Source organism: Zalophus californianus, chromosome 14 (assembly GCF_009762305.2).
Source record: "Zalophus californianus isolate mZalCal1 chromosome 14, mZalCal1.pri.v2, whole genome shotgun sequence".
NCBI classification, from domain to species: domain Eukaryota; kingdom Metazoa; phylum Chordata; class Mammalia; order Carnivora; family Otariidae; genus Zalophus; species Zalophus californianus.
The window spans coordinates 34,548,202-34,567,607 of NC_045608.1; the positions used below are offsets into that span (position 1 = coordinate 34,548,202).

At 38.0% G+C, this 19,406-nt stretch overlaps 1 protein-coding gene across 2 annotated transcripts in view; it reads right to left on the reverse strand.

Annotated features, from left to right (window-relative positions):
* The window catches only part of VAPA (VAMP associated protein A), a 40,904-nt gene extending 22,075 nt beyond the window's left edge, over window positions 1–18,829 (reverse strand). For both annotated transcript variants that reach the window (XM_027575819.2, XM_027575818.2), the window contains exon 1: window positions 18,518–18,829. In XM_027575819.2, coding sequence (XP_027431620.1) covers window positions 18,518–18,596 — 79 coding nt within the window. In that variant the 5' untranslated portion in view covers window positions 18,597–18,829. The remainder of the gene's footprint in view (window positions 1–18,517) is intronic.
* Window positions 18,830–19,406: the final 577 nt, after the last annotated feature.

Genomic DNA, 19,406 nt, shown 5'->3' on the forward strand with positions numbered 1-19,406 from the left:
CTGTATCAAAAAGCTAACAGTACTTTTTTCCAGGTGGTAGACTTACAAATAACTTTTTCTTCTTCATTCCTTACTATATTTTATAAAATTTCTATATGAACATGTATTATTTCTATCAAATAAAAAGTTATTTTGAAAGTTTTGATTTATGAAGTAAGCCCACAATTATATTCTAGTGTGCTTTTACCACATTATTGAAAAGATAAGATTTTTTCCAGTGGTCTGCAAACCAGTGCAAGTCTTCAAATCCATTTTACCAACCAAACTGCAAAAATCTCTACATCTAAAGACACTACACAGTAGTGTTCTTGCTTGACACCTCAATTAGGTTTGATTCATTCACTCATTTGTTCATTCACTCACATATTTGTTAAGTGTTTATTAAGAGCACTAAGTCAAATGCTCTAGATACAAAGTTTCTAAGCTTTGGTGATATACCCCAACATGAGATTACAAAACAAAGAACCCAGAAAGGTAATCTACTCCTACCTGAATTAAGTTAGTCCTAAACTAGTATAACCTCATTTTTTTAAAAAGAGGGTAAAAGAAAGAAAAAAAAGCCATTTTTTATCCTGGCTGAAGAGAAGCCTGAAAGACATTATATAAATTAATTTAGACAATAAAATGAATACCCTTTACTTTGGGCACAAAAGATAAACTTAAAAGTTTCCCAAAAGGAAGCATTAACTACACACTCCTAACTAACCCAAAAGCAATTTTAAATGGCTTTCAAAGCAATCAATTGAAAAGTTGTATTTTTTAAAAAGCAAAAAGGGTGAAATCAAAGACAACCACTATAGAGACTATCTTTATTTAAATAAACAAAAAGAAGCATGCCTATAAGCAAACCTTATAGTATAGAGCCCAGACAGAAAAAATTCTTCAACTCTACCAGATATTTTCCCACTTAGTTGAATATTGGAAAATCATCTAAGACAAAGACTTGAAGGGGAACAACAAATACAGTCAAATGAAAAGAGGCATTAGGAAGAGTGCAGGAGATGAAAACAAACAGATCTGCCTAATGCAACCAGAGGAAAACAGACTTCAAAGTTAAGGACATTAAGAGATCATTATTTCGTCCCAAGAAATGAAATGATCTTACCCTACACTTAAAATTTAAATTGTAAAATATTTTCTAACAAAGATTTGGAACACTTAAGAGGAAGAAGACAGAAATGAGAAAACATCAGTAGAAAACAAAGACAGAGACACAGCTACAAAATAATTAATGAAAACTAGCTATTTAAAACAACAGGTATGCATGTGGTTTTTTTAAGTATATATACAAAGTATGATCTTCTGAACAGGCTGCTTTAATTATATGGTAGTATTACTCACTCAATTTGTGTATTATTTTACCCCCTTTACTTCTTCAATACCAAACGCTTCCATTTTTCAACAAGCAGCTAATTAACAACTCCACCAAAAACCAGCATAGGAGAGGTAAAGGGGAATATTGCAATCTGTCCATTTTGCACTTGAACCCACAATATCATTGGCTAGAGACATATCTTAAACTACTGATGAAACTGGGAGTCTTAAAAGATTCCATTTCTTAACATTCTCAAAATTCAAAAATTACTACAGATATCTGAGAATGTGTAAGTTTTTATAGGAGTATTTCAACTAGGACTCTAACATTAGCAGCAAGCATGGATAAAAACAATTTCTTAGTAACATGACAAAAGAAACCTTTCACAAAACTTTAATTTTGAACAATCCTACTTTTTATAACATATTTATGTAAGATTTTTTAAATTCAATTTTTTAAATCACCTCAATTTTAGAGGAAAATACCAATTTTCCAAAATAAGGTAAAATAACAGACTTTTAAGTGATTTAGAAAACGACCATGTGTCAAATTCCATCAACATATGAATTCTAAAACAATACTTAAAATTTATATTGCCTCAGAGAGCTTATAAATCTTTAATAGATTGTGGTTGTGACACAAAAATGCAAACTAAAGATGAAGATAATAGGTCTAAAGAAGAAAGCCCACCAATTTAAAACAAAGTTGTTAACTGAATATATTAACCTTATCAGTAAAATGTGAAATTACCCACCTAACAAATAAATAAGCCCAACTAACATTTGAATTTGAAATTTTCTGCTCCACTGTGTCCCTCTACCTGAGCACCTCAGTAAGGGTTGCTCCCCCAGCGGACAGCTCAGAGTCTGAGCCCATTTTCCAGGTTAAAACGGAAACTCAGCACGTAATGATGAACGCTAGCAGAAGAAAAACCAGATTAAAAAAAAAAAAAGAATAACCAGATTTAATTGTTGTAAGAAATCAGGGAAAGAAACATCTGATCCACTTTTGTGGTCAGAGAACCCCTGGAGAATCTGATGAAAGCTATATACCATATCCCAAAATAACACACACAGTCAAATATTAACAAAAAATTTATATGGAATTTTTTTGGGGGGGTAAGGGTGAGATAGAGAGGTTAGGGCAGGTGGCGGGGGGGTGCATGCGTTGTGAAGAGACAATTCATAAACAAGAGTCTTTCAGGACCTGGACAATAAAAAGAACCTGGGCAAACACTGTTTCCATAGCCGTGGGCAGCATTTTACAGCAAGATGTACATGGTTCTTTAGAAAAGAATGTGTCTTCACTTCAAGAGCTCTTTATCAAGAATTTGGGTGGGAAAGGGAAGAATGGGTTGTCAAAAGGTGATTTGAAATTTTCTGCAGTATTAAGCTGGCACTTAATAAGAATAAGTAATAATAAATTCTAACAACAAAAAGATCATAGATCCCTGAATCCTCCAGGTTAAAACGACCCGGTAAAATCTACCTTTACAGACCCTCAAAAATAGAGGAAAAGTTACATAATTTATTGAAAAGCACCACAACCAAATCCTAAATCCGAGGGTGTAACCTCTCACAGGTATTTCTGACAATAGGATTGCGTGAGTGATGCTATTGGCGTGGGCGGGGGATGAAAAAGATGTTAGACATTCTGCAATGCCTGGGCAGTCCCACACAAAGAAGTATCATGCCCTCATCCTATGGAATTTTTAGATACCCCTCCCAGAAATTCATACTGGTGAAAATCTCTTTTCCAGAAATATTGTGTAAAAAGGAAAAATCTGTTTTCTTTCCTCCAAAACTTGAAAAGGTTAAGTCTACCATTACAGACAATTATTCCACCAACAGCAATGCCACTCATGATACTTGAATCACCCAACACACTTGTATCAGCAGACATTTGTAGGTGGCACACACAATTCTACCCATATGCATAAATTTTCTTATTTTGCTCTCATTTCAAAATGTTAAAGAAAACCAGTCAGCCCTATTCGGGTAACTGTTGTGTTCTCCTAAATCCAAACTTACTTGTTATTAGGAAGGTTACAAATATCTGGCTACGTCATTCCCTTTTGTCACAGTCATGCCCAGATATTTACACTGAAATGCTTATTTCATTACAAGTTTCTTTTCTTCTCCTCTATAATTAGGACATTATATTAAAATTTTAAATTTGTATGCTGGTAGGCAATGTTATATATGAATTTTATTTTGATATGATAAAGTGGGCATTAAAGAATACAAAATTTAAAAATGGGGTATCCTGTCCAATAGAGTTAAAAACCACTGCATTGTATCTGTAATCTCCTGCGTGACTGAGAACTTATCCTTTGCAAAGCCCTGGTTGTTAAACCATTAAGAAAAACAAGTGAAAGATTACCATACAGGATAGGGATCAACTTTGCCGGGAAACACAGTAACTGGGAGGGTACAAAGAAGGTTTTTAGAATGATTAGCCAAGTTCTAGTTCTTGTCCTAGGTAGTGATTACATGGGTATTTAACTTTTTGGTAATTCTATAAACCGTACATATTTTTCATTTATGCAAAACAATTTTTTTAGAAAAGCTGATTCTTGATGTATCCTTAAAACCCTGAAAAAAAGTGAAAAGGAGTTTTGAGGAGAAAGTAAACATCTGAAGCAATTCATATAAAAAACGTACTTTTTGAGGACTTCTAAAACTTAACCCCTCTAGTTGAGGAAAATCCTGTCAGTTGTCTAATGTGAATGCTTAGTTTAACATTTAGAATCAATCACTGAAATAGTCCATTTTAATATTACCTAACAGTATACTAGTCACCAATCACAGCTACCATTTCATACATACTTCCTAGGTTAGAGATGAAATTTCACTGTTTATATATAACAGTATTCCATATAAAACAAAATTCCGTATGATACAGGTTACACTTACTTGTACTAACTGAAAAAAAAAAAAACTATAATTAAAATAACCCTACCTTTTATAATTACATGGATTGTTTCCTCCTTTAGTCTCACTTTTAAGCAGCCATAACATTTCCTGTCATTAAGTATTGTGTCCTAATTCCAACTACCACTGCTATTGCCAGTAAGCCAAAATGCTATGCCCTGCCCCAAATTCTAAAAATCAGAAATGTAACAGTCACAAATATGGCCTCATTAAAAAAAAAAAAAAAGTCTGGACATGAATTTGAAAAGACCTGCAACCTAAAATTTCAAAAAGGTAGTAAAAGTTTAGGGCAGCTCACCAAGAAGGATGTGCCAAGTGGAACTGGTCTGCCTCCTTTACCTAAAAATATTTTTCCTGCATGAAATGCCCTTTATACTCAGGCTGTATACCTAAAATGCTAGCATGCAGAACAATGATTTCCTTTTACAAGTGGGACCCTTATTCTCCAAATCCCCAATTTTAAACAGAAGCCCATTATGCTTAAAATGGCCAAAAGTAGACACTCTAAACAAATTTTTTAAATGTTGTCATCCATTTACATTTTGATAAGAATTGCCAATGAAGCTTTCTTGAAATGCCAAGGTGAGTTTAGTTGCAAAGAAAACTGAGTTGGGGGAGAGAATAGAAGAGAGCAATTGGCTTGGCTTTTCCCCCAACATTTTATTACAAATTTTCATACGAAGAAATTGAAATCATTGTAAACAATCATCTATCCATCACCTAGATTTGACAATTAACATTTTGTTGTATTTACTTTGAGACTATCAACCCATTTATCCATCTCTCTGTCCATCCATCTTATTTTTGATGCAAAGTAAGTTGAAGACATCAGTACACCCACTCCTAAACACCTCAGCATGCATATCAATTTGAGTTATTTGCTTACTCTAAAGAGAATCAAATTTTAATTCAGGATAAGCAGTAGTATATAGCACAGAGCATTTAGGAAGTAAAAAAGGCCTCTGAGATGCAGCTTAAGAATAAACAGGCAATGCACATAAACATTAATTCATGAACTCTGAGACATCCATTTAGGTTAGCTACTCCGAGACCAGTTGGGAGATAGTTCTCTACAGGTCTCTAGCATTTCTGCATGTTTTCAATGTGAAGGCACTGGGGCTTTCATCCAGATTACATTGTCAAGGATGTATTTAAAGAGTGAACAGTCTTGGAAAACAATGCCTCCATCCTGAGGAGACAGCAGGCTTTTTATTGCCCTGTATAATAAAGATAAGGTCTTCCTCTAGGAAAAAAAGGTCAGGTAAGTTTCCATGCAGCGCATTAGCAAAGACTCAGATTCCCTACATTCAAGGACTTCTCAGCTATGATGCAAACCCACTATGTGAGTAGCATCTGCCCGAACTGAAACCCTGTGTGTTGCCCTTTGAGGGGGCAAAGGAAGTCAACACAAAAATGAAGCTCACGTTACACGCACTGTCATGAATAATACAATTCTTTTGTCTCTAAACCCAGGAATCTCATATCTTCTACCAATATTCATAAAATTATAGTACGCTCCATTTTCAGACCCTTGAGTTCTTAACGTCTTTCTGAGTTCTTGGCTATGAGAAAGACTCCGTGACCTCTGAATAATTAACAGCTGATAGTGCAATGAACCAAAGCATTGGAGGAGAAACATGGCCGGCCACACAATTCACAAAGCACATAATCTATACCTCTCTCATAGCACTTCTCACTTACTTTATTATGTACATGTCTTATCTCATCCAACTAAACTATAAGCTCCCTAAGAAGCAGCAGCCAATTCATTCCTGAATGAACTGGGGTAATTAACACAGACTGTAAATCATAGTAGCTGCTTAATACTATTTGCTGGCTAAACAGCACTGGAAGTATGGTTGAAGAGTCACGTGGATTCTTTTTAATTAACATGTAACGAAATAAAAAATATCAGAAATATGCATGCTTTGTTTCAAATGCTGTAACTCTAGGGTGTTAAGTCATTTAGGTGAACCATTACATTTTTACTCATTCATCCTACCTTTATTGAAACAGAAGAGTAAAAATCCTAAAGAGGAAGACTGGAATGCAGTGGAAAGTGGGGAAGTCAAATCAGTGTGACTCCAGGCTTGAACTCTCATAAATTCTGTATGTATTTTATGCAAACTACCTAGCTACAGTTGTTTCCTAATTCATAAGCATTCCAGGTAGATTTCTACAGCCGTAAGCCATGAAACTGCAGTCAAATCATTAATATACGAAAAAGATTTTTAAATGGATATTGTATTTCCCTTGGTCCTTGGTATTTCACAGGTCAACTGAATATTTCCTGAAATATCATAAACAGTAGAAAATATGTTTTACATCCAAGAAAGCCCTAAAACATTTTCATCAGAATTTTTAAAAATGAAGTCACCTTAATTTATTTGTGTTTTTTATTTTTATTTTTTCCAAATACACTGAAATCTCAGACTTGAATGTAAGGTCCATGAAGACTGGGTCTTTGTTCTGTTTTCTACTGTATCCCCAGCAGCTATAAAAATCCCTGGCAAAGCAGGTAGTGACTAACTATTATATTGTGTAAATATATCTGTAAAAATAAACAGAGTACTACTTTCTGAAAAATAAAAGTCAATTCTATTCAAGGTTTTAAAAATACTAAACATATCTTGTTATAAAGTTTCACTAACATTAATTATGAAAATATGGATCCTGAGATTAATAATGTACCATGAATACATGATCAGAATGTAGATGAAAAATGACCATAACCCACTTAATACAGTAGTGTGTAGTCATTCAAAAAAAAAAAAAAACACACACACACAGTTTTTCCCATCTAGAATGGGGCTTAAAGTCATAGTTACAAGTTACCGATAGGCAGGCACCCTGTCTTATTTCTTCCAGTGCCGCTTTCAAATAATGTAGTGGTGTTTTGATCATATAGTTAAATACTCATCCATTACCTTCACCTGGAAAAGCACCTAAGTCAAAAGTCAAAACATCTATTTTCTTCATTCCTTTGGAAGCCTGGGGCGGGGGCTAGTTTCTGTTACTGATGGTGTACTACGACTTTTGTAAAAACTATAGTTTGCTGAATTAGAGGCTTCAAATCTAAAACCATTAGCTAGGTGAGTGACCCTGAGCAAATCACTTGACTTCCTCAGGGCAGTCTAACCCCATGCATTTTAGCAGCAATAGACAGAATGACCTCCAAGGATTTGGGCTCTAAAATTATGTAACATTATGATCAACTTCACTTGCTTATGGCTTTCATTAAAGAATATCTTCTACTCTATGACAAGTTGGCAGATAATTCAATCCTAAATTTTCACAGCTTCATTAACATTTTGTATAAAGTCATTGTAAACATTTTAGAAGTGCTTTTTCAGACCTTTTGATGCACAGGCTGTTCACTCTGACCTAAACAATCCCAGTAACAATGTTGAAAACATGAGGGGGAGAATAAACAATAAATTGTCTTTTCAGAGAAAGAGAACATTCTGACTTGTAACTTTATATAAATTACATCCTTCCACTGTGTAACCTTCTACTAAAGATAAGATGTACACACACTTAAAAAATTATTTGAAAGAGAACATTTCCATTCAAAGCTAAACATGAAGGATGCCTGATACTTAACATCTTTATTAAAATAGAGGTGCTCCATATCTTACGAGTTTAGATAACTTTTTAAAATCTAGAAAAGTAGGACGGTAGGAAATAAACGGAAAATGGATATTTAGGGAGAAATGGAAATAAAAGTTTTTAGCACCATTTACAGATCTAAAGCTTGTTAGATCAGAAGATATTCATAACATGAGAAAATGATCACAATATTAACAAAAATACAGGAAATAAGTGTAGAATTATACACAGAAGACATAAAAATACATCAAATGTTAGCAGTCGCTATTTCTAGATGGTAATAACATTGAGTAATTTTATTTGCTTTACACTTTTCCATCTTTTTTCAATTCACTACATTAAGCATTCCATGCTTAAGTGTCAAGAATTTTATGATCAGAAAGACTTTTAAACATGTATACCTATTAGCTTAATTTGTTCATAAAGCCTTTTATTTGCAAAATGCTGGGAGGGGACTAAAGAATTTCAGAAAAACACATCTTCTGAGGATTTTATTGTCAGTGAAGTTTTTGGCAGTGGAACAGTACTCAGAAAATAAGATCAAGTGATTCATCTTCCCCAATGTTATAAAAGTAAATTTGGTTTTAGAGAGAAAACAACTAAACAGGAACAAAGATACCCTATACCTCTAAAGGTATGGCAGTCACTCCAATTCACATCAGATTATCCAAGTACTAAAGTAAATACGTATAAATGGATATATGTGTGTGGATGGATATATATGGAAGTACACAGCTACAAAATAAAAGCTGTCAAAATGTAGGCCTGTAAGAAACCTATCAAATTATACTGCAAGCTAAGTATTTTAAAGTCCTCTCATGTTAACAATTTTTTAATTAACATCTCTATTTAAAATAGTAACTGAATCCTTAAAAAGCTAAAATACACATTAACTAAACTCATTCATTTAAATCTATATTTTGAAAATAGTACAAAATGTTCATGATTACTCTAGTTATAGAAAACATTCCAAATGCCAGCAAAAAACAACTAAGCAAACTATGGTATATTAATGACGAGTAAGTCATCAAAAATACCTATGTGGATTTTTTTCCATAAAAATTTAAGACATTGATCTAGATTACTTTCATAAAGTGAAATGTGTGACAATAAAAGTTGAACATATTTTCACAAATTATGAAGTCTAATCTTGTTTAAGCAACGAATTTATTATGAAGAACAAAACCATACTTAAGAATTTATTATAAAGATATAAGGAATCTCAATGACACAGGAAATGAGGTATAGCTGGCCTTAAAACAAGAGGCTGCAGGGCACCTGGTTGGTTAGGCTGAGCTGTCCAACTCTTGGTTTCTGCTTAGGTCATATCTCATGGATGGAGGGATCAAGCCTGGGAGGGTTGATGCCCCGCTCAGCAGGGAGTCTGCTTGAGATTCTCTCCCTCTGACCCTCCCCCAACTCACGCACATGCTCTCTCGCTTGCTCTCTAAAATAAATAAGGAGCGCGTGGGTGTCTCAGTCAGTGAAGCAGCTACCTTCGGCCTAAGTCATGATCCCAGGTGCCTGGAATCGAGCCCTGCATTTGGCTCCCTGCTCAGCAGGGAGTCTGCTTCTCCCTCTCCCTCTGCCTGCCGCTCTGCCTCTTGTGCACACGCGCTTCTCTCTCTCTCTCTCTCTCATTCTCTGTCAAATGAATAAAATCTTAAAAATAAATAAATAAATAAAATAAATCTTTTTTTTAAAAAAAGAGGCTTCATTCAAGAGAAACTAATTCTTGGGACTACAAGATCTCTAGTCAGCTTTTCTCCCCCTCTTCTCTCTCAACTAGTTGCTTCTGCTTACACACGGCAAAAATCAGCCTACTTTAAAGATCTAACCTATCATCTACCTATAAGTGTGCTTTTTAAAGGGGTGGCATCAAAATTCTGGCTGGTCAGTCATCAGCATATATATACTGGCTGGCCTTGGGTTAGGTGCTCACCACTGCACCAATCAACACTGGGGGAAGAGGGATCCTAAAAATTTATCTGCAGGAGCCATTCTCAGAGAAATAAAATGTTAGCAGTCTCACTTCTCACACTTCTCACAAGAGAACATCAACTGATGCCCATAGTAAGAGCTCAAAGAAACAACACATTTATATAGTTATGATTTGTAATTTATTATGGGATGGCTATAAATTAGATTTACTTTCAGATGCACAGGGTCTTCTATTTGTCTTTATATAACTTGATTTGTGAAAGGTTGGTTTTTTACTGGAAGGTTGCAAACATTAGACCTGTTTTCTATTTACTGTCCTATAACTTGACCAACTATTTAAAAAAATAAGACCTCAGACTGCAAAAGACTTAAATTACTAATTAAAAATAAAAGGAATACAGGAAGAACAAATGAAGACTTTGGGATCTAATCTTCCAAAGGTATCAAGACTAATGACAAAGTAAGTTTTCCTCTCTTATAAAAAGCAACACATGTTCAATGTGGAGTCTTGGAAAACACAGAAAAGTAAAAATATAAAAACAAAAGACACCCGAATCCTAAAGCAGAGCTAATTGACTGTTAACATTTTCTTTCCAACCTTTTTTCTTGCACATATTACCAGAAACAGGCTCATATCTATGCAACTTTTCGATGAAGGCTGTTACCACAAATCAGCATCACTAAAACTGGGATAACCAGACACTATCTATACCTGATGTGACAGAATTCCATCCATGAAGTATTTTTACCAATAAATACTGAAACCTAAATCTAATCAAGCCTTCAAATCTAAATCCAAATTTACCGGAAACACTTTTCAGAATATCTAGAATATTAGACATTCTACTGAACAACAATCTGATCTTCTCAACAAATAGTATAAGAAGGAAAAAAAAAAGAGGTGGGAGAGGCAGTGTTTAAAATTAAGACTTGGATACATGACAACCAAATGCAATACACAGAAGACTGAACAACTAAAAACAGAAGTATAATTATGGAAATTTCAATAGATTAAATATCAGATGGTATTAATTTTTGGTTTTAAGATAATGACATTATAATTATGTAAAGAAAATGTCCCTTTGTTTATTAGAAAAGCAAGCTCAAGGATTTAGGTTTGAAATGTTTGACATCCAAAATCTATTTTAAAACAGCAGCAAACATACAAAATATAAACAAACATGATAAAATGCTATAATTATTAAATTTAAGTATATGAAGTTATTAGATTTAAGTATAAAAGTTCAATAAAATATTTTTATGAATATCTGAAAGCTTCCTAAGAAGCTTTAAACCTTTTATCGAGTAATTTGAGTCACATTTCAGTTAAAAACAAGCTTTTGCAAATAATAGCGCTCTTACATTTAATCTTCTTTTAAAACAACTTTTTAAGGTTGAAGAAAAAAGTAAGATTCATTCTATATTAACATTAACCACCTTCTCCTCTGACAGGCAGTCCGTCAAGACTAAGATCCAAAAGCACAAGAAAAAGGGAGCAGAAAGTGCCTCTGAGAAAATAAGTGGGTGCTTACTAACAGACTCTCCTCACAGAACATCTCTGCATGAAGGAAGGTCTTACATAAAGGAAACTAAAAAGTAACTAATACAAGAAATCAACAAAAAAATTACCAATACTAACAATCACAAAATACCAAACTCCAAGAACAAACCCAGTTTTCCTAACTCTTTATATGTATTTGTCCACTTACAGAAATATCCTGTTTTCTTTTTGTTCTCAGCTGTCACACATATTCAAAACCTTTAGGGCCAGAACAACATCCAGGAAATCACCTAGTCCTGCTTCACACTTCACGAAGGAAAAAAGGTGAAGCACAAAGATAAAAAAAATTTATCTATGGTTAGTCAGCTTTTAACAAAATACCTTACTATCCCTTTTCTGGAAGTAAAAAAATTTGAAAACACAACTACCTGCAAAGGCAGATGAAAAACCCCACTGAAAAGAGATCCAAGATGAAAACCATGGAATTATAGGAGAAATCATCGGAGTCCTATCAACGCAATCAATGTTTATTGGGCAATCATCCATGCCAGATCTTGTTACCATGGACGTAAAAATAAAATAAACAAGTATATCCTCAAGTACTTAACCTTACAGTTTGGGAGAAGAAAAAATATAGAAGCATAAATACTATGTAATGTGGTTAAGTGCTGATATGATACTACAGATAAGCACAAGCTTCAATAGTGGCCTGAAGAAGGAAGGTGGTGACCAACGTGGACGGCAAAAGTCAAAGATTCACAAATGAAGGGATTCTTGAACTGGAGACTGCCTGACAGATATGAGGGAGAACATTATTCTGGACAGAGCCTGTGCAAAGGCTTGCAACAGCTTAAAGTGGGGAAAATGGTTTCATGTAACCAGAGCTATGAAGAGAAATGAAGAGGTACGCATTGGATTTTGGACTTTTTCATCTACATAATGGGAAAACGTGCCAGGTTCTTTAACCAAATGAGCAATAATATCAGGTTTGCATTTTACAAAGCGTAGTTCTAGCAGTTTGGAAGACAGGCTTAAGAGAGGGGGGTACAGGGGTGCCTGGGTGGCTCAGTCGGTTAAGCGGCTGCCTTCAGCTCAGGTCATGATCCCAGGGTTCTGGGATCAAGTCCCACCATCAGGCTCCCTGCTCAGCGGAGAGCCTGCTTCTCCCTCTTCCTCTGCCTGCCTCTCTGCCTACTTGTGCTCTTTCTCTAGCTCTCTGTTAAATAAATAAATAAAATCTAAAAAAAAGGGGGGGGCACTAGTGAAACGCAGGCCTGTCTATAGACTAGTAGGGAAAAAAAGAGATAATCACCCGAAATAAAGTAATTACCCAAAGTCCAGACCTCTTCCTCAGTAACACATCCATAAAACCAAAACCTACTAGTTACCTTTTCATTAATTATCTTGAAAGGACCTAAACACATCTAACATACCTAATGAGATCAGGATCCTCCTCTTACCACTCTCCCACACACCCCAAGTAAAACACATGTGGTCCTCATTCAAATACCCAGTGTTTCTTTTTTTAGCTCAGCGCACAGCACCACCATTCCTCCAGTTATGTAAGCCAGAAATCTTAGAGACATCCAAGATACCTCTACTCTGCATAAGCATATCTAAAAGACCACTAAGTCTCACTGGCTTGACCCTCTACATACATCTCCAATACCTCAGACCAAGTTGTCACTTCTTGCCTGGACCAAAACAACTGCCTAATTCATCTCTATCTCCCCTCTTATATTACCTCATGTTGTTACCAGAATTATGTGTTTTTTTTTTAATACATATGTGATTATCACTCCATTCCCTCTTCCTCTACCATTCCCCCCCACTTTAAAGCCCTCAATGGGTTAGGATAAAAACAAAACTCCTAACTCAACCTACAAACCAGCACCACACTCATGAGATGTTACTTTAACACGTTTAGTAACATTAAATGTTTCATGTTCCCTTCTGCCACAGGATCTTTGCCAATACATGCAGCTCCTACTGCATTTTCTTTTCTTCACCCAGGAAACTTCTCATTCTTAGAAAATCTTAATCCAATTGTGTCTTCCCTGTCCAGATCAAAGTCTCCTATTTTACATTTTCATAGCACTACACACCTTTTCATAGCTACAGTTCCTTCTGATTACCTGATCGGTGTCTATCTCTCCCATTAGAATTGCCTCGTGAATAAAAAAGATTATTTTATTCAAAACCGTAGTTCTAACACTTATTCAACACTTGTTACATATAGCAAAACTCAATCTTTATTGTATAATTAAACGAATTAAAACGAATAAATTTAAAAGTACAGTTGTTTTAAAAGATTCAAGAGTTATCTTTGGGATGTAGAAATGCAGATTTCAATTAGTAGATATACAGAGTATTTCTGGTATAAGTAATCACGATGCCATCAGAAAATTAAAAATATGGAAAGACAAGTAGGCTGGGGTTGTAAAAAACCCATTTGGGATATGCTGAGTCTGACAGCACCACCATTCCTAACTCTGAGTTAAGGAGTGCCTGGGTGGCTCTGACAGTTAAGCGTCCGACTCCTGATTTTGGCTCAGGTCATCACCTCAGGGTTGTGAAATCAAGCATTGTGTAGGGCTCCTAGCCTGCTTAAGATTCTCTCTCTCCCTCTGTCCTCCTCCCCCAAAAAGTCTAAGTTAAAATTCAAATCCAGTCAATAAGCAATTCTAAAACTGACTACTGTAAGGTCTCAATTAAAATACAAATCTGGGTGTGAACCAACATCTGCAAAGAGAGAGCAAGAAAGAGAAAGAGAAGTCATCAAAACAATGAGACTGAACAAGGAAAGTTGAGATAAAACCAAATCAGAATCTCAGAAACATTAGCAATTAACAAAAAGCAGCCCACAAATGAGACAAGAGAGCAAAGAAGAGAATTAGAAGACAATAACACAGAAATCAAAAGAGTTGAATTTTTAAAAAGAGAAATTGTTAATAATGTCAAGTGCCAAAGAGATAAGAATTGGAAATGACCAATTCAATCAGCAATCAATAAGCAGTGAGGACGGAAGTAGTACTACAGTGGACAAGAGGTAAGAAAGTGGACAGTGAACAGGGACAATTTTTCCAGGTCTAACTGCAAAGGAAATGAGGGACAGAGACAGACATATACCAGAAGAAGTTGGAAGTCAAAGAGTATTCTGTTTCCTTATTTGTTTTTAAAATGAAAGACTTATGTGTATTTATATGTTTAAAGGGAGAAGCCAATGGTTGAAAACATGAGAGGGAAAATATCTGAGGCAACATGGTCTGGTCTAAGTATGAGTCAGGGATTTTACCTTAACCAACAAAAACAGAACAAGCTTGGATATGAGAAGGGTTTTTCTTTCTCAGGGGGAAAAGTATGGATGTGTGCAGATAAAGAGGTGGTAGAAGAGACAGCACATCATGGAAGGGCTTAAATGCCATACTAAAAAAAACTAAATAAATAAAATCGGACTTTTATCCAGGGGCAATCAAGAGCTACTCGAAAGCTTTTAAGGAATGAGTAAGATGTCTGTGGCCCAGGAAAGGGGGGGGGGGGGGGAATAACCCCAGGAATCTGATGAAGCCGCTGTGAAACAGGAGCTGATCTGAAAGACCTAAAAACGTGCCAAGAGTAGAACTCCACATCCTCACTTGTACTTCTTAGTAACATGCCGCTATTCAAAGATGCTCTGGCGGACACATCACAGTTTCTTGTTTCAGAGAGCTTAATTTTCTTTATTGGCTTGATTCTGTTATGGGCCACCTTCAACACAATGGTTTTAGTCTACTCTCCTTTCTCTGATTATTAGGAGAAAGAATATGTTCACAGTTTATTTAAGCATTTTCTAAATTTCTTTCTTCCAACTATTCTCCAAAACTACTAACAGGAAGGAAAAATAAATTGTATAATACAAATAAATTGTATAATACAATTGGAAAAAAATAAAAAATAGGACAAAAAAAATCATCTCTCAGATATAATATCAAATTTCAAATCTGAATTCTAGGTCAAATTACTGCCATGGCTTAAAGAGAATTTGAAAATATCTACCTCTTTTTCTTTATCAAAGCAACAGAAGAACTACCTTAGAATTCATTACACCATTATAAAAGAATCTTCATATGTTGACAATTATATAAAACAAAAATTTTTAGTAAAACAGGTATTTATAAAAATGTATTAGACTGATATCTGTTTCTCCATAATACGCAAAGTGCTGATAATTCTATCAAGATGATTGTTATGCATATGACAGAAAAATTCACTACCTATTCTCAGAATGATTAAATGAGTCACTCTTGGAGAAACCATCTTAGTCAAATGTTGAGTTCAAAAGAATTTAAATAAGTCTACTGAAAGATAAGAGAATTTTGAAAACTATCCTTTAACAGACTTAAACTAAAAATTACAAGTGATTTAGGGCAAGTCAGAACGAAATGACTTTATATCATTATCATCAAACTAAGCATAAGGAGATTGTGGATTCTAAATGAGTCTCCTCACTTAAGTGTTTAACTGTGCATTGGAATACAGAGAGGTTTCCATCAAAGCAAATTATTTACCTTTGACTAGAAAAATAACGTTAAGGAAGGAATCAAATGACACCAAAGGTCACCTCTCCTAATTCATCCTACCCCTCCTGTTTCCCAATCCTCCCCATTATCCCACCCTAGAACAGAAGCACACAGCAAACCATTAAGTATAAGCCACATGTTCTCTTACATCAATGGTTGAGTAAACAACCACTCCCTTGCCCAACCCTTTTCCCCCACTCCCCAAATGAAAATAAGCCTCTTCCAAGAAACTTGGGGGGGCGGGGGGTTCTTTCTTCGTACCAGTTCTGCCTCCATTATAGCACCGACATGCCTTTTAGGTCTCCCTCACTAGTCTCTGAGTTCCTCAAGGGCAAAGATAAAAACCTAACATGTTTCACTGTTTTACTGGGTGCTTTCCCCATTAAACTACAAACTTTAAATCTTTTCCCCCACCTTGTTTAGCACTGAATCCCCAAATATAAACTGATTACTGCTGAATTACTCAGCTGAATAATCTTAAATATAGGGATGGCGCAAAGCTTTCAGTAAGTGTTCACTAAGTGAACTGAATATGTCTCTATAAATTTTTCAATGAAATACCTTTTTTAAGTCAATTTTAAAAAGTGGTTATTGATGTCCAAACTTTTAAAAATGGTCCTTGTGAATTACTTCCATGTATAACACAAGAAAAACCTGTTCTATGATCATGACTAATAACTCTTCAATACCTAAAATGAGTGAAACATAGGAATGTTATTGTGTAGGGTTCTGAGCTGTTTTTTCAGCTTGCTTCTCCACTATTATTAGTCTCTTACTATGGCAACATTACAACTTTTCTAGGGAGAAAGCTTCAAATTCTGCAGACATATCCTGGCCTAAAACTGGTTTTAAAGGCTTCTAAATCCCTAACGGCAATACACATATGGTTATCCAGTAGAGGAAATTTCCTCTGTAAACTCAGCCTGTCAAAAAGTAAAAGCAAAAGTTCTTTTAACTTCTCAAGAGAACACACCCCATTATAGGGGTTACATTAAATTCCTCCGGCCAAAGATAATGGCTATCTAAGGCAATTTCATGATTCCCCAAAGGTGTTTTTTTCTTTCAGCTAAAACTATGTGAAATGCCACACACATAAACTTGTTACAATAAAATACCCTTAGTGCCCCTCAAAATATTTGAGTTGTCTTAAAACCAAATCCTTACCGAACAAGCGGCTCACTCCATTCAAAGAAATTTGCAAATGTACTAAAAAGCTTGCAGAACAAAGGAGCTATACAATATTACTCTCACAATACCAGAAAACAATATTTTAAAATACCTAAAACTATTTAAAACGTTGCCTATGGAAAGCAATTGTTTTTCCTTTGGACTCGATCTTGTACAACAATAAAGGATTTAATTTCTCTTAAGCACTGAATGGTTACACATTTTACAAAAACTGCTCTCATCATAACTGCTGAAATTGAAATACAAGATAATGAAGCTTCCAAAAGGCGATTCACTTTACACTTTAAATGAAGACAGGAAGGAATCTGCTTTCCATTTTGGATCTCCACACGTTTTCGGTATTCCTAAAAAGCCAGTTTAACTCTCTTCCCTAAAGTACCCTACATAATGACAACCAAATGGGCCAAAGAGCCCTTTAGTATTCCTGAGGGATCACCAAATCGGACTAATAATTAATCACAAGCATTGCTATGAAGTATAAGTATACCAAGGGCGCTCCAGAGCTGAGTGACACCTCGTCAGCCTTCTCTTAACCCGCAAACGTAAAACGTAAAGGCAAAAAGTCCCCAACACTGAAGGCTCCGCAGCAAAAGAGCTAAGCCAAAGACTAAACAAGAGCAAACACCAGGTCCGCCCTACGCGAAAGGTGAGCTGAAATGTCATACTGGAGGACCAGGAAGACGTCTACTATTAACCTACTACTATCAATTCCCGGGCTGACGCATAGCTTTTCTGCCCGCACGCGCTTGGGTCTGGGCCAACACAACCGGGTAAGTCGTAACCAGAGAACTTCATGGGCTTCTCCGCCTCCCTAGCGCTCCTCGGACCTGACAGCCAAATTCTAAACAAGGTAAAAAGGTAGACAACAACCCCCTCTGCAAGGGCCGAGGGCCGGCTCCACCCAGCCCCTGCTCAAGGCCGAGGGGTGGTTCTCTTTCGGACCCGAGTCCAGGGCCGCCGCACAGCCGCGTCGCCTTGCCTCCCACCGCCGCTGACAGCCGACTCCGGCGACCGACGCACTTGCGCCACCCCCAGACTCCCCTTCCCGCCGCAAACCCGAGCGCACTAAGGTCACCGCCCACCCACACCCTCCCAGACAACGCCCGACGGCCCTCGGGGACCAAGGACGAGTGCCAGGCGCGGGCAGCAGCACGGGCAGCACCCGGGAGGCGCCCCCGCGGGACAGCAAGATGGCGGCCGCGGCGGCGGCGCCAGGGCCGGGCCCCGCCGCCTCACCCCAGCCGGCGCGCGCATCGAGCCGCGAGCGGGCGAGGGAGGGAGGGAGAGGGCCGGGCGCGGAGCAGGCAGGCCGAGGGCCGGAGCGGGGCGCCGCCGGAGAATGGAAAGTGCCGGGGCGTGGGGGAGGGGACGCGCACTCGCGGCCCGCCGCCGACCTTCCCTCGACCCCCCACCCACCCTGAATCACGCCGTCCGCCCGCCCCACCCGGACAGCTGCCCTCTCCCTGCCTACCTTTGAATTTGAGGTCTGTGGGCGGGTCGAGGACCAGGATCTGCTCGTGCTTCGCCATGGCCCCGGAGGCGGACGCCATAGGAGAGACAGCGCAGAGCGGGGGCGCGCCCGCGGCGACGGTTTGTTGGCTGGGGGCGGGGGACGACGGCGGCGCCGGCTCGACCGAGCTCTATGATGGGGCCAGCTCACGGCTCCCGAACCCCCGACGCCTGCCGCTCTGTGGCCGGGCCACTGGGCCGCTCCCTGGGTCAGCAGCTCTGGGACTCACAACTGACTCAACCCCACACCAGCCGCCGCGGCCACGCGCACTGCGATCCTCGGCACCCCACGTGACGGCCTCTGCGTGCCTACGTGCGCGCCCCGGCGGCCGGGAGCCCCTAGCGCTTCGTCCCGCCCTCGAGTCCTGCCCTGCGCCGCGCCGGCTGCTGCGCCTGCGCGCTCAGGGCCTCGCGGCCCCTCGGAGCTCGAGCTGTCAAGGGAACGGGTGGGGACAGAGGGCGGAGCGAAACTCCGTGGCACCGTTGCGGTGCGCACCGCAAGGCAGAAGGGCGCAATCTTCGGTCACTTTTAGCTCCGACTGCGAAACTGGAGAGCCTGCTGTAGCAGCGCATCACCGTCTTCCAAGTGGGAATGTCTAATAGAAGGAAAGAGGAGTCAGGCTCACTCACTACAATTCCCAGCATGCCAGTGGGGCCTGGTCCTTTTGCGGCACTGCGCGATGTTTGCTGGGAATTGTAGTAGTGGCTGTTTGTGGGCGGGAAGGATAATGAGGTCCGTTGGAAGCGAATGGGGTGGGGCGCGCTGACACTCATTTTTGGCTCTCAGAAAGCGTCTCGTCTGCGCTGAAAAGAAAAAAGAAAAAAAAAAAACTTTTGAAAACTGACCTGAG